Source organism: Aulonocara sp. 'chitande type north' Nkhata Bay, linkage group LG12 (assembly GCF_057382095.1).
Source record: "Aulonocara sp. 'chitande type north' Nkhata Bay isolate Kocher_YH1m ecotype deep benthic linkage group LG12, A_spYH_male_GT1.1, whole genome shotgun sequence".
Taxonomy (NCBI): Eukaryota; Metazoa; Chordata; class Actinopteri; order Cichliformes; family Cichlidae; genus Aulonocara; species Aulonocara sp. 'chitande type north' Nkhata Bay.
In genome coordinates this window covers 3689707-3712141 of record NC_141355.1, presented here as the reverse complement: position 1 = coordinate 3712141, position 22435 = coordinate 3689707, and the positions used below count along the sequence as shown (strand labels likewise).

Genomic DNA, 22435 nt, shown 5'->3' with positions numbered 1-22435 from the left:
AGTCCCATGTTTACTGCTGTGTAGAATCCCCTCTTCTTCGTCTGGGAACTGAGGAGACCAACTGATGCACTTTTGGGACAGGAATGTCGTCCCATATTTGTCATATAGACGATTCTAGCTGCTCAAAAATTCTGGGTTTTCTGAGTCATATTTTTTGTTTCATGATGCATCAAATTGATGAAAGGTCGGGACTGCAGTCGGGAGAGTTCAGCCCCCTGTACTCTACTGCTGTGAAACCACTTTGATGTAATAGATGCAGATTTATCGTTGTACTGGTGAAATATGGAAAGACATCGTGTGGGTGGGAGCACATGTCCTCTAAAACCTGACTTTCAACATTGATGGTGTGTTTCCAGATGTGCAAGCTGGCAGTTATATAGGCACGGGTCCACCTCCTTACAATAAGAGATGCAGGCTTTTGAACTGGGTGCTGATTGTATGGAGGTATTTAAAACGAGCATGGCCCAGAGAAGACAGAAGAGTTTCTGAATCATGTTTGCATACAGCTTCTTCTCTGCTTCTTTGATAGAGCTTCAAATCTGTATTTGCATCTTGTCCCTTGCACACAGATTCCTCCAGATTTCCTGAATCTATAGTACTTACTGTAGGCAATTAAATATGGTAAATGGCCTGCATTTGTATAGCGCTTTTTACTTGTCCCTAAGGACCCCAAAGCGCTTTACACACTCAGTCATCCACCCATCCACACACACATTCACACACTGGTGATGGCAGCTACATTGTAGCCAGACCACCACCAGTAGGCAACGGGTGAAGTGTCTTGCCCAAGGACACAACGACTGAGACTGTCGAGGGCTCGAACCGACAACCTTCCAATTACAAGGCAAACTCCCAACTCTTGAGCCACAATCGCCCTTTTTTCTAAGTTTTCAAAGGTTTCATGTTTTAGACACAGTGTTGTTGCAGTTTAGTGAAGCTCTGCCCATTTTCATTTCTGAGGAACTCTTTAGGATGCTCTTTTTACACCCTGTCATGTTACTAAACCTAAATTAGACACCAAATGTTCCTCTAGCTGCTTCTTTTTAGTTCCAACCACTTTTCTAGCACTTTTTCCAGCTTCCCTATTTTTTTGAGAACGTTTGCCGCCATCAAATTCGGTGTAATACAGTAAAATGTCCCAGTTTAAGCATCTGATATGTTTTCTGTGAAAGCAAATTGGCTTTATGAGTTTTTGCAAATCGTAGCATTCTGCTTTTATTTACATTTTAAATGGCGTCCCACATTTTTTGGAATCAGGTTGCACTAGCATTTATCCAGGCCTGTATCATTAATGTTGAATCGGTCATGTTGAACTTCGGTTGTCATTAGGAGCCTTGAAGTGCTGTGTGAGCACTATGGTGCACGCTACAACTTTTATAGGCACTAAAGATGATCCTAGTATTCATCAATAATGTATGGAGTGAAAAGAATCCATTTAGCATTAATCCACAGAGGACAAGAAATACATTTCCAGCTCTTATCCTCCACCAGTTACTGCCCATAACACAGAGACTGACAAGAAATCTCACAACAAATCTTTTCTTATGAATGCATACACTGATAACACTGTATAACAATATGGCTACTTTAATACTAACAAGACTTGTGTCAACATATTATTTCATTATTATTCAAAAATACAGGGGGTTATGCAGAGGATGGCACAGATACCTCAGTTCACTTTAAATCTAGACTGCTGCGCACTTGCTGATAAATTTGGGGTGAAACACGTGCGTCAGAACGACTAAACGAATGAAATATTATATTGAGCAATTCATATTTGATTTGACCCACAGGTTAGACTAAACAGACTGAAACTTGTCTTTTTGCCTTTAAGGGGCAGATGAGATATGGAAACGAGAGCCGGCTGGGAAGTCACCCTTGGATTGTCCCCAGACTCTGGAACGTTTTTGTTCCTTATGTTGTTAACTTTTGGAAAATCCGAGTCGGCTTTCTTAAGTAGGCCTCGACTGAGCAGTTAATTTTATTGCAACTCCCTCTTCTTCATGTCTGGCTGAAGTTTTGTTTTGTTTTTAGTTAACCATGGTTTGTCGCATCTATGGTTTGGGAAGGAAAATATTAAGAGGAAAGTTAGCTTTATTACAATGGAGTAATTACTTCCTGGTTTCTGTGCTTAGTCAGGGATCTTTCTGCAACTAGGATTGATTACTTGGATTTTCTTTTCTGCCTGTAACTTAAGTTCTTAAGAGCTGGCTGAGAGGTACTGGAGAAAATTGTATTGATTGCTAAATGACAAAGTCGTGTCATTTGAAGTTTGGTGCCATCTCGGCCTAATAATGCAAGTTTTTAAAGGGAAGAAATCTGCAGACGGTGACTTAAATAGAAGCACAGCTGACTTCCAGCTCAAGACTGCGTCAGCTGCTACCAGCATTACATCCCTTAATCTGAGAATCTTAATCCAACTCTGCCGTTATTTCTTTTTTTCGTTTTACAGCCACTACTAAGTATAAATTTAAACGTAGACTAGTTGCCATGTGCAGGTTTGCCACCCCGAAAACCCTCTGTGACACTTTGTGTTTGTCTCCTGTCTTTCGTGTAGTCCAAAAGCAGCCTCGATGGTTTAGATGACAAGGATACCCAGCCGCCGCTGCCACCCAAAGCTGATAGGTACAACCAGCTTAAAAGCCAGATGACCTCCAGTGAAGGTAAGAACCACAGAAACAGCCCTGACTCCATCTCTCTCTCTTTCTCCTGTCAGTCATCATCAATCCAAGTTCTTGTTCTTGTCACGGTTGCACCAAAGAGCAATTCCCAGAACTTCCTCTGTAGATCACTAGTGTCCTGGTTTGGGAGCAGGCTCTAGATTAGCCTGATGAATGTCCCTCCCAGCGGCAGGTTGATGGCCTTTTTCACGCCTGGCCAGAAAATCGGCCGTGATTTGCGGTGAGAAGGCAAGCTCTGCTCTGTGAATCAGCACCAGATTTGTGGTACGATTCCAGGGTGAAGCATTACAACGTAAATCACCACCGTTTTTCGGGTAGGGGAGGGGTACAATGGCAACTGAAAAATGCCTTTTGAAAACCATCCGTATAAACGACGAACCTACCGTGGAGGTACAGCTAAGGATTTTAGCCTCCGTTCAGCAGTATGAAATGGTTTATAGTAGTGTTAAGGGCAGGTTTCTTCCTCGGATCTCCAGTGTCATGGTGCATTATGTCAGGGACTGGAAACTTTCTGCTCTTCCAAAGAGCACTACTGCTGCCTGGTGGTACTTCAGGTCACTGCGCCCAGTCTAGCGTCACCTCGCCTTTCGAGGCACTTTACTGAACTCTGAACCTGTGGACACAGGTGTTCTTTGCGTGTTTCTCCAAAAAGATTCAGGCATCCCCGCTGAGACATGGCTGCCTGCTAAAAGCACCTTCTTTAAATGCATTTGGGTTTTGCATTTTACTCAAGAAGAGTGTTGTTTTTCAGTGATGGGCAGTTGGCTGTTGCTGGACTCAGATGTGTTAAATATTAGTTGCAGAACTGATTCTTCCCATCTGGCTATTCCTGTTAGTTTTGTTGTGTAGAAACTGTGATTGTGTGGTTTTGCAGAACTCTACAGCTTCTTATCTCTTGTCCTTATATACTATAATGTGTTGTTGCTTTAATGTGGAGTTTTTTAACACAGGGTTTATATTGTGTGTATTGTAGAGACTTCCCTGTCTGGTAAGACCCACCCATCCACTCCAGCCATGTACAAATTCAGGCCAACCTTTGGCACCATGCCCAAAGTCCACTACCACACTACAGAGGAGAAGGTAACGCATTAATGTTATTATCTATTATACATCTCTGTGAAACAATGAACAGTGAGTCATCGTAAAGTGCCAAAAGGCTCAGATGCTATTTTGACATTTGCCCCTCAGATTGTCATATCTGATGACCGGAAGCCCTCGGCCATCCTGGAAGAAGGTGTCCGTGGTCATGACTATCGATCTGAGCCGAACCTGGACCTGCCTGAATATGCTAATGCTCCCCTCCACCGCACGTTTCAGTCCTCGCCCCTCCAGCTGGATTCAGACCCCATCAACTCCCGCTCTCTCAGCCTCAAGCAGGGTCATGGCCGACCGGAGAAGGGCCAGCTCCCAGCACTGGAGCCACGGACAGTCACTTCAACCCCCTACAAGAGTGTCTTCTCTCCCAATAATCTCTCCAACCGCAATGGTAGTCTATCCTATGACAGCCTGCTCAACCCTAGCATTTCCCCAGCTACTCCCAGTGAGTCCATGGAACACCGTGGTGTTCCCTCTGTGGGGTTCCACTCACCCTACCTGCCCACCAAAATGTGCCACATCCGGGAACCTGATATGCAGAGACAACAGGTCCCCCCTACCTACAGCCCAGTGATGCCCCCCAGAGTGGTGGGCAGACAGTCCCCTCACCTGAGGGACAGAGACCCGTCTCCGGTGCGCTACGACAACCTCTCCCAGACCATCATGGCATCCATCCAGGAGCGAAAGGAGAAGGAGGAGAGGGAGAGGCGGCAGATGCATCACGGGCGCTCCCAGACCCATATCTATGCCCAGGACTCTGGTGTGTTTGATGGGGGCTATGGCCTGCCTGCCAATGCTTGCTACCCAGATGGGCCTCGTGGCCCCGGGTCAAGAGGCCCAACACCTCCAGCCTATGGAGGCTCCAGGGACAACCTAATGGGGATTGGACTGATGAGCTATGGTCAAAGAACCCCAGTGCTGCGTCATGCTGGCTCTACACTGGGCCGTGCACCTAGGACGTCGTCCACCTCCCTGCACACAGATCAAAGCAGCATCAACAGCAGCCAGAGCAGAACCACAGGCCCAGAAGGCCCCTATCGCTCCCCGGCCCACCAGCCCCATTCCCCCGCTATGCCCCGTTCCCCTTCTTACTCCCGCCAGAAACTCTCCTACATCAGTGCACACGAGAGGACAGACTCCCCTCGTCTAGGGGGCCCAAGGTATGAATCCTAATGTAACTCCTGGGGTACTGCATGCATTGTACAGAGCCGGGGTCTGGAGGTCACTGAATGTATTCTGGATGGAAACGCTGCTCCCTCTGCTGGACACAACCAGCAATACATAGGGCACTAGGGTACTGCTAATCGAGGCAACATGTAGCAGTTGTGTCGTGTATGTTTTTTTTTTGTCCCACTGTTCTGCTCATTTATTCACAAGTTATGTCTGGTGTGTGAAGTCGTACACATTCTGTTTTGATTTGTTTGTTTGCCTTTCTAGTAGAAGTTAAAAAAATCAATAACATTTTTTTGTATTATTTCAAACAAATCTGTTGAATAAAACTGTGTGACAATCATTCCTTTTTCATTTTGCATGCTCTTTACTGACTCCACTAACATTTTCAAGCCTTTTACTTTACTAACAAGTAAACACTTGACTAATCATCCACGTTGCTGTCTTGTTTTTTTTTTTGGGTGGGCGGGTTCTGACTGACATATAAAATTGTGTTGCTGTTCCAACTGATGTGCATGTTTTCACATCCCTTAGTGTTTGATTTGTTTGTTGAATCATTTCTTATTCTTCTCTTTCCACTCAGAGAGGCCATGAAAGTTAATGGGCAGATGGACTGCCACCCGAGTGCCCAGGGTGCCGCCCTCAGTCCCAGTCGCCACAGTAACGTCAAAAAGGTGACAGGCGTAGGAGGCACCACGTATGAGATATCAGTGTGAGCAGGGACACCACATCCACCAATGACCCACAGTGGACGCTCTGCCACAGAGATTCTCCTCTGTTATTTTAATAAGATAACAGGCAGTGAGGGGTGCATAGTACCCCCCCCTGTTTACTCTTCAAAATCAGAGGATCTCTTTGCTCTTTTGAGGGTCTTGTTTAGCTATATGCCCGTGTGTGTTTGTGCCAGAGGGGTGGGTTGTCGGTTGTTAACGTTGCAGGCTGTACTGTGCGTGTGCAGAGTGTTTGTCCTTAATATTTTGTAGTCCATCGTCGTGGACCGTCCAGCGAGATCGTCAATGTTTTTACCGTCGTCTCTCATCTGTGTTTATGAAGTGCTTGTTGTTCCAAATGTTACACGCAAACTTTCGCTCCAGCGAACGCTGAGGGCTGAACAGAAACACTACAGATCGATTAAACACTTGACTTGCTACGGATTTCTGCAAGAAGACTCTTTTCAGCTGACCTCAAAAAGTCAAGGTGCTTCACATTAACTTGTACTGTTCATGCCATGTCTGGTGGAGATGTGATGGAGGTTTATGTGGAGACGATATGTGCAAGGGCAGTAAAAAAAAAAAAAGCAACACAAGTCAGATGAGAAACTGGAGATGGTGACAAGGAAAGAGCTCTGCAGAACAGGAGCGGGTGTTCCTCAACCCTGACATGGTTATTTGATTGGGCAAAGACTGTATATAAAAGATGTTCCACAATACAATGACATCACCCATTTGTTTGGAGATTCCTGTTTTGAAGGACTAACTTTAGGATTTAGCTGAGTTTTTTTCTCTTTTTAAACACATTTGAAACGGAGGGCACAGCTGATCAGTTAACATTAGTTAGCATCTTCGATCAGCGGATTGCATCTGTTTTATACTGTGACATCAACTGGATGCTAATTTTAGCCTGTGAAAATCAGGCTTAAAACAAACTGCACTTACTGCAAAAATCAAACAGAACAGCTGACTCATTAGTTGTCCGACTAGCACTGGTTTAGTATGCTAGAGAAAGTGAAGGGTGGAACAGAGGGCACTGCACATCCCAGTGTATCCCCTGCCTGACCGTCTCCTTTTGTTATAAATGGGACCATGTTTTACTAAATTAACACCATGGAGTATTAAAAAAACCGACATAAAAACAACTTGATCCTAGCTACTGATACCATGATCTCATTTGGAAGATGCATTAGAAATCAAGTGAGATTTAGGATTACTTTTTGAATTCCATAAGACTTGTTTTGTGTAACCAGAAGTGTTGCCCCCTGCTGGCTATTACAACAAATGCAGGTTTAAGGCACTAACGTACTGGTTTCACTTTCAGAGGGATCCATCCATCCTTAAAGCACGTGGTAAGGGGTTGAGGAACACCCACTCTTCTACAGAGTACCTAACTTTTACTTTAGTTTTGGGTGGTTGCATTCCAAATTTAATGAAAAAGTCGCTTTTAATGAACACACTTTATTTTTCTAAAGAATTTTCTCAAGAACTCATGCATGCAGAGATGCAGGTTGACATTAAATTGAATATTATAAATGTCTCCGCTTCCTGTTTGTGGAGCACAGATTTTTAGAGTTGCAAACTAGCACAGCCCCGCCCCTTTACCCCGTAATGAGGATTCAGTATCCAATCATGGCTTTTTGTTTTTTCAGTTTGTGATTTCAGCATCAGCCACATCAAAAGAGCTGGGGTGATTATATTGTGCTCTGAAAGACCAGAATACCTCATCCCAGTGTTTTTCACTGAGTACAGAATGAGTCCACCCCGGAAGCAACCAAATGAAACTTTGTCAAACTCAAAAAAGGAAAAATATTTAGTCAATAAGCTATGTTTTTGCTATAACTATACATATAGGAAGATTAAATGAAACAAATCAGTATCAGTTAAAAAAAACAAACATTGGTCACACTTTTTATTTTGTACTTTTCCTTTTTTTAAAAAAAGTATCCTTTTATATGGAATTGCTGTTTCGAGTGGAGTTTGTTCTTAAATTATAATTTCAATAAATGGATGAGATTGTGAAAGATGGGTAAATAAAGTAGATAGAATTTGTTCTACATGGCAGTGTTAAAAACAGAAGTTATGACATAATCCACAATGATATGAACTGTCTAAATGATGACGTTGAGGACTGGGCTTTGCATAAAAGCAGCCTTGACCTTTAAGTGCCAAAAGCGGCTACACACCACATCTTCAAAGAGACAACAAATAGGTCATGTAATGCTATGTCACAAAGAGTGAAAATGCCAAATTCATTCATTCGCAGTAGCTGTCTGGTACAGCTCTGGCACTGCAGTTACTTTTTTGTTAATCAAAAAAAAAAAGTAATACCTTTAAAATAGCTGATGAAAACTAAGTGGACAATGACACAACATGCCAGATGTTACTAGAATGTAAATGTTGCATTTGGTTGCATTAACAATAAGCCATTGTTGCCTTTGGGAAGAAACTTTGTTTCCATACAAAGCAAACTATGGCTGACTCACTTGACAGTGAAATAGCAGAAGTGTTTTGTACTGAGCAGCAGGTGACACCTGTGACGATCTCTGACTGGGTACGCTTTCTTGAACCTTCTGTGGCAAGAGTTGTCTCCCATTTAAGGTCTCACCCAGTTGCCTTACCAATGAAGACATTACTGCAAAGCACGGTCGCGCTCGTCTGTTCCAACTCCTGTATTTGAGAAATGATTAAAATAGTTTGTGAGGCTGTGGTATACAGGGCTAGTTTTTTGGAAATTCGGACGGGTAGGAATGTCAGCGGAATGGCAAAGTGGAACATCTTGAAATCCCAGAACAGACCAATGGCTGCTGAGTTTGCTGAAAAAGCCGATCAATCGTGACTCCCAGACCCTGTTTGACCACATATCTAAAGAGCTAATCGATGTCATTCCTCTTTAAGATGACTGCCGTTAGTCCAATGTTGTTTTTCTGGGATGGACATCACTGCAGGTCAGGGGCCATTCCTGACAGTCAGCAATGACTCTGTTGCATCAGCCACAAGCTGACTTTTGTTTTCTGAAACTCATATAGAAAGTTCAATGTGTATTAAAAATGAAGAATATACTGTAACTGTACATGCGTTCCTATTTTTGTGAAGAGGAAATATTTCCCAATGACCTGAGCAGAGTAAATAAAGTTTCCGACTCTTTGAATCAGACTGATTATTCCTAACAACAAACGAGTGACTTTATATGAATGCAAACGTGTGGTCTTTGACAGCTTTTATTCGAAGTTGGACGAAACATTTCAAATCATTTGTGCAAATGAGAAGCAACATTTCATCCATATTCATGTATTTACAGATGCACTGGCACTTAGATGCACTTCAGAGGCAAGGTTAAGAACTCAATTAGTGGAAAGAAAAGGAGAGGGTGGTGAGCACACAGATCAAAGAGGGCACACTCTGTTACATATACTCTACATGCTTTAAAGTCTGGGAATGTTATGATCTAAACAATACAAACTTGATTTACTACTGAGGAACGCAAGTCAGAGCATAGCTGCACCAAACTGATGGACTGTTTACTTTGGACTTGATGTTTGTCAGGACAAAAAAAAAAAAAAAATAGCTAAGTGCATCTCATTTCCTATCAGTCAACCATCAGTGCACACTGCACAGAGCAGTACTCATCTGATGCCCCTCAACTTTCTGGAGTGGATTCCCTTCAAATCAGTTCCCAACAGAACTGACCAAAGAAGGAACTACTTCTGCAAGGCAGTCAGTGAGAAGTCTTTGCCTTGTTGTCTAACAGTAGGAGCATTAACAGTGGACAGGGTAAGGCGGCCCACTGAGATGCAACATGGGATTTTATACTTAAAATGCACCTCTGTAATACCTGTAATACCTGACCCTGCGCTGCCATCGAGCAGGCTACGTTATCCTCTCCCTCTACAAACAAAACTCTTTATCAGAATAGCAAAAACAAACCAAACAAAAAAAATACCCCAATGTGGGAATCATCACTATCACAAGCCTCTTTTCACAGTTTGTTTGAAGTAACATTGAACTGTAGATGACAACGATGGAAAGCGTGGCATTCCACGGTGCAAAGAGGGAAAGGGGTGGGAAAGGAAGGACTTTTTCCAGAAAAAAATCACTAGCGTGTATTTTTTTCCCCCATTGGCATCAAGGACTTGTGATCTTGAGGCAAAAAAACAATAAAAAGAAAACCTAATAATATTATGCAAGTGTCCAAATTCAGTTCGTTTAGAGTCTATTGTAGAAAAAGAGGAAAAACCGATATATTGAAGATCAGCAAAAGCAAGTTCTTGGTTCTCAATTCTTCTCATCCTTCACCTCCTTCTTCTCAGTCTCCTTTTTCGCCTCTTCCTTCTTTTCCACTGATGCCTTGTCTTTCACAGAGAGTTCCTCCAACTTCTCTGCCACCTTGTTCGCACTATCGCTGTTGCCTGTGAAAAGCAAACAGGGATAAGTGCCATTAGCTAAGAAGCAATGCTGCATTCTACAGCTTTGACTGTTGTGTTGTAGAAATATTACCTAAAACAAAATAATCAAAAATAAGGATAACCCAATAAAACAACTGAAATTGAAACGCTGACTGACATTTAAGGGGTTAGTCAGGAAAATGATCCAATATTCATCTGTAAGAGGCACATGCATGTAAACCCAGAGGTCAAATAACAACCAGATGTTTACAGTCACCAGGATGACAATCAGGTGTGAGCATGAGCTCCAAATGTGCGGAAATGTATCAAGACTGATACAATGGTTTGAATGAACAATGTTTTGTTGATGAATTGGATTTTTTTTTTTAATCTTTAAACAAGAAGCATTCTGTTTGGAGAACTTCAGAAGCTCATCCCATATTAGTGAGACGTGATGGTGCTATGATTGAGCTAGAAATCAGTCCACCCACCCTGAAAACCAGCAAATAAATAAAGATACATACATGAACTGACACTTAACAAAAAAGAAAATGGGCTTTGCAGCAAAACAGTGACCCTCAGCATACACATCTTGTCGAAGAAGAATTAAATTCATGGTTTTGAAAGGTGCAGAAGTACAGTAGGTTTACTCAACACACTCTACAACAGTCTAACCTTTCTATGACACGAACACCATGGGCCTGTGAAAACTGAATTGTAATGTAGCAGAACATACCGACACCAGTCTTTTAGAAAACTAGTAAAGTGTTACATTCTGCGTGTTCATGTAGCAGACAGAAAAAGTCCCCAGCTGAAGTTGGCAGCAGAGAACAGAGTGTGTCTGCATGCTCACAGCCCCTATCCTCATGTCACATTGCCCTCAGTTTGAATTCAGTCTTAGGTCAACACAAGTCATTTTAACCTTAGCAAAATGTTGCATTCAGGGTTCTGAAAGTACTTGCTACTGACATGTTTCCAAGTAAAATTACTGACAATTCCTATCTAATGTTGATGTGATCTACATTATGGACTCGTTTATGTTGACAAAACTGTTTTACTTCACTTGCTTCTCAGAAAATTCACATATGCGATATCTAGGGGGGGGAAAAAACCTAAAAGTTTAAGCTTCATGTACCTGTTTGCTCTAGATGTTTTCTGACTTCCTCCTTGCACTCGTCAAACTTCACCTTGAACTTCTGAGCATCTGCAACAGAACATAATGTAACATAATTTAAAATCCAAGTTAAAGAGCTCTGGGAGAATTAATGTGTAATGTTGAAATGGGTACCTAAATACTTACTTTCAGCATTTAAAAAGCGGATTGCCAGAAGTTCAGGTTTGGGGCATTCATCTGCATAATCAGCTAGTGTGTTCCACACCCATGCTCTGTCACTGCCAGCATTGGGCTTCAGCTCCATCATTGGTAAAACTGTGGTTAACAAGAACACATAAAGTGCTGGTATGAGCACAGTCACTTAAATAGATTTTTTTTTTTTAATATCTAGTAGTTTCAATTGGGAATTAAACACACAGATGCACCATTTCTTATCTCCACACATGAGTGGAGGGAGGAGTAAAACACACATTTTTCCCAATCAAACCAACACACAAAAAAATATCACAGTCTGGATAATATCACAACCGGATGAGATTACAAGCCCAGTACCTCTAACACCCACCCCTCAACCTCTCGTTTGCTCATCTATAGTTCTGTTGTTGCCACTAATACCAGGGATTTGACTCATTTAAAGATCGTGGGGAAGGGTGACGGGGGGAATCACATGGGGCCTATGGTCTTTTTGTACTTACATGTACATCAGAAAATGTTTGCAATAAAAACAAGCAAAAAATACTTGGACGCCCAGTCAGCGAGTACACCTTGGCTTTAAATAACACATCTTCACACCACTCTACCTGTACCGCCACTCACCCATATTGTTTAGGTTACATATGGCCAATTGTTGTCATGACATGAATAGCAATGAAATCAGATTTGACTCACTGTGATGGTTGGCACAGATCTTTAGAGTTCGATCTCTCCTCATCAGGAGGCGGATTGTGCCCTTCTCTTTGTGTTTCAGCAGCTTGACGTCTCCAGTTCCTCTCTCCTTCCACTCCGGCGGGTCGTTTTCAGAGGCAAAACGATATAGTTTGGCCCGCCTATGAAAACAGCAGAACACCTCAGTATTAGGAAACTGATTAATGTGTCTCTGTTAATGTGTTCACATGGTAAGCAACTTACATTTTAAACAGCTCCTCCTCATCCTCCTCTAATGTTTTCACATCCTGCTCAGGAAGAGACACGATGGGCTCAAAGTGGGGATCATGATTAGGGTCTTCTGCACCATCTGCAGTGGTATCATGGTCTTCCTGGTCCTAAGAGGAAAAGTACATTAAATTAACTCAATTCCCCCCGGCCCCCTAAAGTTGAAGCTTCATTTTACTTTAGTATTGTCATCAAATATTTATCCAACTTTATTTTTTCCTAAGACAACTCGTTGTGAACTTGCCTAGCTAGAAACGCAGGCCTTTCACTAGCCGGCTAGCCCGGAGCTAACAATCCGACTTTCTCTTTTTTTTTGCACCTCTGCAGTTGTGCTAAGCAAAACGCTTAGCACAACTGCAGTATTTTTTCAGTAACTTGTGTGATTTTCGAGCAGTCTATTTAATATAACACCGTCACTACTAACAGACAGTAAACAGCGCCCTGATATAGAGCTAACACTAGCTAACTAATGTTAGCAAGTATTGTGCTTGGCAGACAAAGGCAAGCAACCTAGCTAACCTCGTTGCCCTGAGCTAGTGAGAAGTATACTAATTGAAAAATACCCAGTTTAAAAAACTGACCGATGTGATCGTGTAGTAGAAGCACTAATGCTCTTGCGCACATCACCTCCCTATGCTAATGTTCACAGTATGAAGCTAATGTTAACACGTTTGCTGGCTGCACACTTTGAATTATGGGCTCGTGAACTGTAACGGAAGTGTTAAGAGTGGAAAATTTTACAACGGTTAACACTGTGCACTTTTACAAGTCCATTGGCGTTCCGTTACCTTTTACATCACTGAAAAAATATCAATTAGTGTTTCATAGCATCACCAAAGACAAGATCATTGTCGGCATTTCTTGCACACGGCTTCCTTTCGAAACTTTGACAAATTATGACACATGAAAAACAATGTTTGTCACAAAATTGTTATTTCCCAGCAATCATAAAGCATTACACGTCCTAGAATGATAGACCTCACCTTTGGGTCTGCCATATTATTGTAGATGTTTGTAGATTATGAGAGTAGTTTGAGAGATTCAAATCCCAAACTGGCCGCCGTTTCCCTTCAGCTTCTCTCACTTCCTGCTACAGCTTTCGCGCGCCGAATTCTCTACGCATGTCCGTGCTCACGCTGTCACAGCACGCGCACCGCCTCTCTCCTCTCAGGGATACCCCTCTTCACAAAAATGTTTTTACTGGATATTACTGTCAATAGAAAAACGTGACAACTTGTATCGAAAGAAAAACAAATTAACTAATAAACAAACAAACCAAAAAAACTTCTGGTTCGATAATTCAATCTATGTGCAAAAATTATACCTCCATGATATATGAAGCCACTAAGGCTTCCATAGGATTATGTATATATGTGTGTGTGTGTATGTATGTATGTATATATATATATATATATATATATATATATATATATATATATATATATATATATATATATATAAGCAATAGCATGTTTGTACAGGATCAATAACTATCAAGTGAACTAAACACCAATCTGTAATGGAGACATTACATTACAATAATTCTGTTGTATATAGTATTTTATTCTATTGTATATAGTATCTTATTCTTATTATCTTATCCTATTCCAGTGTTTCTCTTAATTTTTGCTGCTATAACTTTGCACTGTCCACTTTCTGCTGTGACACAATAAATTTCACACGTGTGGGACTAGTAAAGGTTATCTTTACCTTTATCTCTTTAAAAGGACAACAGAACAAAGGAGGGATTTTGAGATATTAGTGGCATAAAACTGAAAGGTTGTAGAAAACTTGCTGGTGAATAAAGCCAAATGTATCCAATCTAAATATTAACAGACTCTTCAAAATATACATTTCCCCCAATAAAAGCAGGAAATCAGACTTATTAGTGGTTAAAATAAAATGTGCTTGTAACAGGGCGGCCCTTAGTGGCTGGAAACACAGTGAGATGGACCAAGGCAAGCGTAGTGGAACAAAAAAAGCATTTATTTCCTATACAGCTCTCCTTACAACAATTAATTTGTCAAGCTTCTTCACAGCACAAAAATCTATCCTCTAATGACAACTGGCAGCCTTAAATATGTTCAGCTGTCACAGACTTAACCATTATTCCACTCTCAGGTAAATTCTTAAATCCCAACCTTCCACCACAGTATACAATATATCAATTAGAATAAATAAATACATAAATACATCTTCACATTTACATATTAATAAATATTTCACACTTTAATGTTACACCAAACCCAATATTATAAAAACCCAGAAACCCAAGCACAAGATTCACCACACTCTCTTTACCAAAGGTCTCTCCCGGAACCTTTAAATGGTGTCTGGCCCCCGGGGAAACATTTGCCCAAACACCTTGAAGAGGACACAGGCAAGAAAGGTGAGTAATCATTATCTTACAAACACTTATTTGCACCACTTTTATTCCTAGATTTCACACACAAATTTGCATTAGTTTTCCTTACTGGTAAACCTTAATCACAATCTCATTCTTCTCTCTTGACTAGTGATGGGCAGATGAAGCCCCATGAAGCACTGAAGCTTTTCATCCAATTGGTTCACCCCAACACGAAGCTTCATGAAGCTTCATTTGCTCTAGCAGGACACCTACTGGACGTAAAAATAATAGCTGGCATGAATTTGAAGAGTGTGGCATTTTGCACACAGCCTGTAAATGTCAACAACAAAAGCAGTGTGTAAAACATGTATATTGTAGTGATGGCAGTATACTGTGTATATTTATAGTGGCAGTATGGGAAATGATTATTTGGAAATGCTTGAAATGGAAATGATCATTTACTGTGAGGTGAGGTGTGGTTGGGGTGTGGACAGTAGTTGTGCTTTTGTAACGTTGAGGTATGGACAGCTACACACTGAGGCTTTGAGCCTCAGTCCTGCCCGTTCACATTTTATTCTGTAAAAACTAAATTTTCACTGCTTTTACGTCCTTTTTAGTGGGGAGAACATAGCTGGGATTTAATGATTTAACAAATCTTTTGAATCCTTTGTCCTCCACAATGCTAAATGGCTGGGAGTCCTCAATCACCATGCTAACCAGGTCTTCATCTATTTGAGATTGTTCTCCTGAGGAAAGACAATAAAGATAAAGCACAAATATAAATATCACACACGTAACTTATAACAGTTGTATAATATTGTTATATCATTTAGTAACATTACTGCATGCTATATTATCATTGCATTTGATGGCTCACCTGGTCTTGCTCCACAATCGGTGTCCCCCTTATTCTCATGCAAAGCTCTGTAGTGCCTAAGCATGGATGAGGTGTTGTTGTTATATCCCAGCTCCCTGGCACATAGCAAACACTTCACCTTGTACAAAAGTCAAGACAGCTCAACATAAATTGTATTGCACCATCAGTATCATGACAATACATCTTCTGTAGAAATTTACATACCTTGTTGGGAGGAATAAGATCAAAATGTTCCCACACAGGGGAGGACATCCTCCTCTTCTTAGCTGGCTCCATTCTCTCCTGACTTTCCTCACTCTCATAAACCTCCAAACTGTCTCCAAACTCTCACTAACTGCAACTCTCCATCAAACACCCACATTTTTGAATGAAGTCTGAGGGGTTTATATCGCTGTCATATCTCGCGGCAAAGTTCGAACCACTTCATGAACCAGTCACGTGGTACAGCCGGGCAGCGAGGCTTCGGACGTCATCATTTTCAGCTCCTCCCATAAATGAAGCAAGCCTCGATACGCGCTTCGCGGAAACGCCCCCTCCATTACTCGACACACGCTCCGAAGCCTCGATACAGAACGTCCCATCACTACTCTTGACAGACAACCACCACATTCCTTGACGAGGAGCAGCTGTGCAGGATCTGAAATAAGGCTACCAACTGATTTTAAAATTCCCAATAAATAGTCAATAAATATTTAAACTTCTTGTGTGCAAATCCATGCTTAAAGTGCAATGCTAAATAAAGTGCTTGATAAGGTGCTTTTAATAAAGTGAAAGGTGTGCTCTAAAGTGCTATACAGATAATATAATATAAATAAATGCAGTAAGGGAGTCCTCTTCCTTACATTTCCTCCTCCCTCTCTTAAGCGCGAAGTGCTTCACTCCTCTGTCATCCTAGATAAACAATCAGCAACCACATTTGACTTCCCCAGCCTATACTGGACCGTAAAGTCATAAGGCTGCAGAGACAGGTACCATCCTGCAATGCGGGCATTCGCATCCCTCATGCGGTTCAACCACTGGAAGGCACGATGATCAGTCTCCAGAGTGAAGTGACGTCCCAGAAGATAATACCTCAAGGCCTCAATAGCCCATTTCATGGCCAAGCACTCTTTCTCCACCGTCGAATACCTCGTCTCCCTGTCGAGTAGTTTCCAACTCAGAAACACCACAGGCCTTCTTTCACCATCCACCTCTTGCTGAAGGACAGCACCAAGGCCAACTCCTGAAGCATCAGTTTGCAAGATGAATGGCTTGCTGAAGTCTGGACTGTGTAGAACTGTATGTGTAACTGCTTCCTTGAGGTCTCTGAATGCTTGCTCACAGTCTTCTGTCCAACGCACTTTGTTGGGGGCTAAGCCTTTTGTGAGATCATTCAGTACAGTGGATCGCTCTGTAAAAGAAGGTATGAATTTCCTGTACCAGCCTACTAGACCCAGAAAACCTCTCACCTTCCTTTTTGTTGTCGGAACTGGGAAGGACTGAATTGCTTCAATCTTTCCAGCCTGCGGCTTTATCTTCCCCGAGCCAACTACAAAGCCCAAGTACTCCACTTCTCTGTTGGCTATGGAGGACTTCTTGGGATTGATAGTCAGTCCAGCCATTCTGATGGAGTGTAGCACCTTCTGTAGGTCTGCATGCTCTTCCCAGGACTGGCTGTACACCACCACGTCATCCAGATATGCTGCAGAGAATGCTGACACATCTCTTAGTACATGGGAGATGTGTTATTATTGAATTATTATCTTGTTAATAATTTCACCTCCTCACTACGTACGACTCTGGATACTGTAGCTCCTGTGAAAACTAAGGTCTCAAATCAGAAGTACCTGACTCCGTGGTATAATTCTCAAACACGTACCCTAAAGCAGATGACTCACAATCTGGAGAGGAAATGGCGTGTCACAAATTTAGAGGATCATCATTTAGTCTGGAGAAATAGTTTGCAGCTTTATAAGAAAGCCCTCCGCAAAGCCAGAACATCTTACTATTCATCACTGATTGAAGAAAATAAGAACAACCCCAGGTTTCTCTTCAGCACTGTAGCCAGGCTGACAAACAGTCAGAGCTCTTTTGAGCCAACAATCCCTTTAACGTTAACTAGTAATGACTTCATGAACTTCTTCACAAATAAAATTTTTATCATTAAAGAAAAAATTACCAGTAATCATCCCACAGATGTAATATTATCTACAGCTACTCTTAGTACCATTGATGTTAAGTTAGACTCTTTTTCTCTAATTGATCTTTCTGCCGAATATAGTATTTCTGATTAATTATAGTTTTTCTACCAAATCATAGTACAGTATTTTTGCTTTTTATAGTATTTGTGCTAAAACATAGTATTTCTACTAAATGTAGTATTTATGCTTAATCATACTATTTCCATATATTACTGCCAGGTCCCCTGGCAGCCAATCCTCTGTGAGGATTGAGACATTCAAATTTACAAATCAGGGCCTGCACGGCTTCACAGCCAGCCAATCATATCTGAGGGCTGAGGCATTCAAATTTGCATATTGAGGCCTTCACGGCTTGTAAGCCAACCAGTCATCCATGTCATATATCTCTAAAAATTCACATTTTTATTTTAAATAGACAACACTTACTTACACTTATTTGTGTGTGTGTGTCTGTGTGTGTATGAGAGAGAGAGAGCGCCTTTTTATGGGATGATCTCATTGTAAGATTCCAATTCAATATATTTAGACTGGTTGACTGAATTGGATCCTGTGTGTGTGTCTCTCTGTGCATGTGTTTCCATATGTGTCCATATTTGTGATTGTGTGGCTGTTATATATATATATTTTTTCATTTAACAAGTATATTTGAGGGACCCTCAGCATGTTCAGCATTTTTTCAGCTGTCCATTTTGCTTTTCCAATTTTTCTGTTTAAGTTATTACTATTGTGCTAAAATCACACTATTTCTGCTATTTTATAAGATTTGTGCCAAATATAGTATTTCTGTTAAATTGTAGTTTTTCTACCAAATCATAGTACAGTATTTTTGCTTTTTATAGGATTTTTATAGGATATTTATATTGCTTAATATAGTATTTATGCTTTTTAAAGGATTTGTGCTTAATATAGTATTTCTGCTAAATTATAGTATTTCTGCCATTTTATAGTATTTGTGCTAAAACATAGTCTTAATTTAAAATTACAATATTCATAGTTCATCACAGGGTCTCTGGTAAAACACAGTATTTCTGCTATGTTGTACTATTTTTCTAAATCATAGTGTTTCCATAATGTTTAAGTATTTCTGGCTAAATATATTCTTTCTGTTATCTTATACTATTTCTCCTAAAGTCTTGTATTTTTGAGAAGTTATCATGTTTCTGGTAAGTTACAATATTTCTGCTACGTTCTGCTATGCTATTGTATTTCTGCCAAGTATTATGTTTCCTCTAAGATATTGCAGTTCTGCTAAGTTATTCCATTTTAGCAAAGTTCCTTTGCTTCTGCAAAGTTTTTACAATTTCTGCAACTTTTCAGCTTTTTCAGCTAGTTTTTGCATGCAGCTTCAGCTTAAAGCATCCACACTGCATTTTCGCAGGAAATGCAAATTTTTCTAGTTGTTATTGTTTTTTTGGTTTGTGGCCCATGCTGGCGAAATGAGTCGGAATGCACGCAGGCTGATTATCAGAATCGGCGAAAGACAAAAATGTGAGACAGCGAATTGGCCGCAGGAGAAATGTTAACAAGGATAATGCACCACCTGCTAAACGTAGCCGTCGTGGACACTATTACAACATTGTTAAAGTGCTTGCAAAAGCAAAATGACAATGAACTCTTGATTTGTCAAATTTAATGTGTTTCATCCTATTTGAACGCTGTTTTTACACATAATGCTTCTCCAGCTTGATCTTATAGATCAAAGTTATGCCATCTAATGACTAGAAAGCAGTGCACCAGTAAAGGTGCCATCAGCTATGGCTGTTTAAACGTTATTTTTTCCAGCCATCATGATTACTGCATATCATAAGTTCAACATTGGGGATTATTATTAACCTCTTACTGTTATGCTATGAAAGCACATGGCATAACAGTATGTGTGTATCTATCTATCTATCTATCTATCTATCTATCTATCTATCTCTCTCAACCAGATCCTTATCAAATTATTTTGATATTATGCTTTCCATATAATTATTTAGTAATTATTCGAATTCATCTGTGTGCTGTGTGTGGTTTATGATTTCAGGAATAAACAGAAAAGTCTGGACGACTACTGTCAGAGAAGAAGTACACCATGCACCCCCCAGGAGGTGGCTGTACTTACTGAGAGCGTCTTAGCTATGATTTTAAAAGACAAGAGACCACTTGCTGTGGGTGAGGGATTCAAAGAAATGCTGACCACCTTCCAACCAGGTTACACTCTGCCGTCTAAGCGTCATTTTACAAGCATGATGGAGAGAAAGTATGAAACTTCAGTGCAGAGACTAAGGAATGAACTAAAAAAAAGCCACATCCAAAATCTCCCTTACCACTAATGCTTGGACAAGTCTGGTCACAGAGTCCTACTTAGGGGTAACTTGTCATTTCATTATTTGTTCAAAGACGCCATTGCTACTGTTTGTATATTATTAATTTTTTGCTATGATTTCCTTTATATTTGTTTTGCAAAATATTTAATTTTTTGTTAAAAACAGAAGATTGTAGTACAATGTTATTGTGGATCAGGGCCGTGCAGAGAGGTTTAAAGGGGCGGGTACTCAAAGCTAAAAAGGGGCACATTGAACCAGGCTGAATAACAACAACACACATTCATCAAGAATCTAATATGGGCAACAAGGCAAAGCAAACGTAGCCGATGTTTTACCTGATGGGTACAATGTTGCTGTTGAGGGGTTGCTGTGGATAGTGCTGGAGGGCAGGGCTGTGTTGATCTGAGACTGTAGACATTAAAAAGTCCATAGGAGAGATGGTAGCTGATTAAACAAGTGTCATGAGATAATAACAAAATGCAAAGATTGGTGACAGCGCTTGGAACCATAAGGCAACAAAAAACTGTGAGAAATAAATTAGGCTCTGCCTGTGAATCACTCTTTGCTTCTCTTCTTCCTTCCATCCCATCTTTTCATATATCACTTTCCACTTGCTGTCCATCTGAGAACAAGGCACAACTTGCTATTGCAATAAACTATAATCTAATTATCCACACCTAACAACTCCTGCACTTAATCTATAATAAAATGATGACAGAAAAATGTTATAGCCCTGCTTTTAGTAGCCTCACACAGCTCCTGCTGTTTCCTCCTCATGTCCTTACCAGGCATGTCTGCACAATGTTATATCATGAGTAATATTTTTTTTAAAAATCCATCTAAATAAAACACACACATGCACGCACACACAGTGACATTTTAGACCTTCTTCAGAATACTGTATATACTATGGGCATCACGGTGCTGATCCATAATCCTTACATTATTATTTATTACTAGAGCTACAATAATAAAGCAATGAGGAGGGGGAAGTAATAAATATGAAATAATGTATTTATGATGATTCCATTTGTTTCACTATCCACTCTGTGCAGGGGCAAAGCTTATTACATTTTTAAACTGTAGAGATACAATCATTTTACTGCTGTAAAATCCAACTTTTGTCTTATTTAAAATATAAATCTAATATAATCTGCTTCTTAATGTATGTTCTTTAAAATACAGCGTGTGTTTTTAATATATTATAATTATAATAATTATTATGTGGACATGCATATTAGATCGTTTTTTAGTGAAATATAATCCCTCCAGAAAGGCAGGAAAAGCCCGGAAACTTACTTTAAAACTAAATATGTTCCCTAAAACGGTGACAGAGCTACAGATCCATGACAGCCTTACACAGGTAGCCAGCAGCTGTGACCAGCACTACTTGTGCAGTTAATAAAAGGACAGGTAATGTTTGTCGCGCTGTTGCACACACAGCACGCTCGTTTGTTTCGGTTCGTCAGTTGCAACAAGACAACTTACCAACGTGTACGTAATAAGCTAATACTCCTGGGTGCTATACACTACAGTGCACGCTGTGCACCTACTTACTGGTTTTGTCGTATCAGTCTGTGTCTCTGAGTTAACTTGTGTTTCTCCTACAGCTCCGGACCGCAACAAATGCGCGTGCTCTTTGTGAGCTCGTTCCCAGCTCCTAACCAGCGCGTTCTGCCGTCAAGGGCGATCATTGGTTAAATGTGATCATGTGACTGATGCAAGCCAGATCCTTTTATTTGGCAAAACTGTGATTAATAGTTAAATATTATTGTTGAGGGGCACAGACAAGACTCCGCACGCACACACAAAGAAAATTAAAAAAAAAAAAAAAAGTTGCCTCAACAAAAGGGCACTTCGGGCACCCATCAGGAAAGGGGCGGGTGCCCAAGCCCCTCTAGCCCCCCCCCCCCCCCCCCTTCTGCACGTGCCTGGTAGGAGAGCCTGCACTGTAGATACTGGGTTTTATTAAGAGAATGCAATTGCAACAATAACAAATTGAAAAGATTTTTTCATTCCCTGTAATGTATGGCTGCTGAGTAGCCATACCAGACATGCACACAGGGTGACCAGATCACAATAAGCCGCATGTCGGACTTTTCAACTCTTGCTAGGTAAACACCATAAGAATAAAGGGAAGCTTTCACTCTCCCTTGTTATTTCAGCTGCGATTCTGTCTGGTAACAGTCTATAGGTTTGAGTAAGGATGTATCCATAGGTCTTTTTGGAGCACTAGCTGACAATTTATGAATCTTTAGCCAAATATACTGTGTGGCTTCACACCATTTTTTCTCTTATGTGAAACTGAAAAATAACTCTATTTCTCAGTATATCTGTCATCTGCTTTGTGGTATTTTCCACTATATTGCACAGAATGATATATTTGTTCATGATAAAAGCATGACCTAAATA

The 22435-nt window shown here is 40.7% G+C and overlaps 3 protein-coding genes and 1 non-coding gene across 4 annotated transcripts in view; 1 reads left to right on the top strand and 3 right to left on the bottom strand.

Moving 5' to 3' along the window:
• Positions 1 to 9828, top strand: part of zdhhc8b (zDHHC palmitoyltransferase 8b) — a 62676-nt gene extending 52848 nt beyond the window's left edge. Inside the window, exons 8-11 of the mRNA XM_086313231.1 lie at positions 2561 to 2666; positions 3658 to 3764; positions 3873 to 4939; positions 5533 to 9828. Coding sequence (XP_086169357.1) covers positions 2561 to 2666; positions 3658 to 3764; positions 3873 to 4939; positions 5533 to 5665 — 1413 coding nt within the window. The 3' untranslated portion in view covers positions 5666 to 9828. The remainder of the gene's footprint in view (positions 1 to 2560; positions 2667 to 3657; positions 3765 to 3872; positions 4940 to 5532) is intronic.
• On the bottom strand, positions 8865 to 13449 carry ranbp1 (RAN binding protein 1). The gene is made up of 6 exons (XM_086313234.1): positions 13294 to 13449; positions 12287 to 12420; positions 12047 to 12204; positions 11345 to 11473; positions 11180 to 11248; positions 8865 to 10068 (listed from the first exon to the last, which is right to left on the bottom strand). Exons 1-6 carry the CDS (start codon positions 13306 to 13308, stop codon positions 9935 to 9937), a joined length of 639 nt encoding a protein of 212 aa, XP_086169360.1. The 5' UTR covers positions 13309 to 13449; the 3' UTR covers positions 8865 to 9934.
• LOC147316690 (small nucleolar RNA SNORA77) lies at positions 10761 to 10889 on the bottom strand. Its single transcript, XR_015124305.1, has one exon. It is a non-coding gene; the product is annotated as a small nucleolar RNA SNORA77 (small nucleolar RNA).
• An 869-nt stretch (positions 13450 to 14318) lies between the features above and the next one.
• Positions 14319 to 17887, bottom strand: LOC147316688 (uncharacterized). Its single transcript, XM_086312820.1, has 3 exons — positions 15739 to 17887; positions 15535 to 15652; positions 14319 to 15403 (listed from the first exon to the last, which is right to left on the bottom strand). The coding sequence occupies exons 1-3, from the start codon at positions 15808 to 15810 to the stop codon at positions 15243 to 15245; spliced, it is 351 nt and encodes a 116-aa protein (XP_086168946.1). The 5' UTR covers positions 15811 to 17887; the 3' UTR covers positions 14319 to 15242.
• Positions 17888 to 22435: the final 4548 nt, after the last annotated feature.

Bases quoted from the DNA above. Each gene is read 5' to 3' on its own strand.
- ranbp1 (XM_086313234.1), bottom strand. The intron at 11,474-12,046 runs GTGAGTCAAATC...TGTTAACCACAG, and splicing joins GATCTGTGCCAACCATCACA to TTTTACCAATGATGGAGCTG. The intron at 10,069-11,179 runs GTACATGAAGCT...TGCTTTTCACAG, and splicing joins AAAACATCTAGAGCAAACAG to GCAACAGCGATAGTGCGAAC.
- LOC147316688 (XM_086312820.1), bottom strand. From the start codon at position 15,810: ATGGAGCCAGCTAAGAAGAGGAGGATGTCCTCCCCTGTGTGGGAACAT. The intron at 15,653-15,738 runs GTATGTAAATTT...CTTTTGTACAAG, and splicing joins ATCTTATTCCTCCCAACAAG to GTGAAGTGTTTGCTATGTGC. The intron at 15,404-15,534 runs GTGAGCCATCAA...GTCTTTCCTCAG, and splicing joins CGATTGTGGAGCAAGACCAG to GAGAACAATCTCAAATAGAT.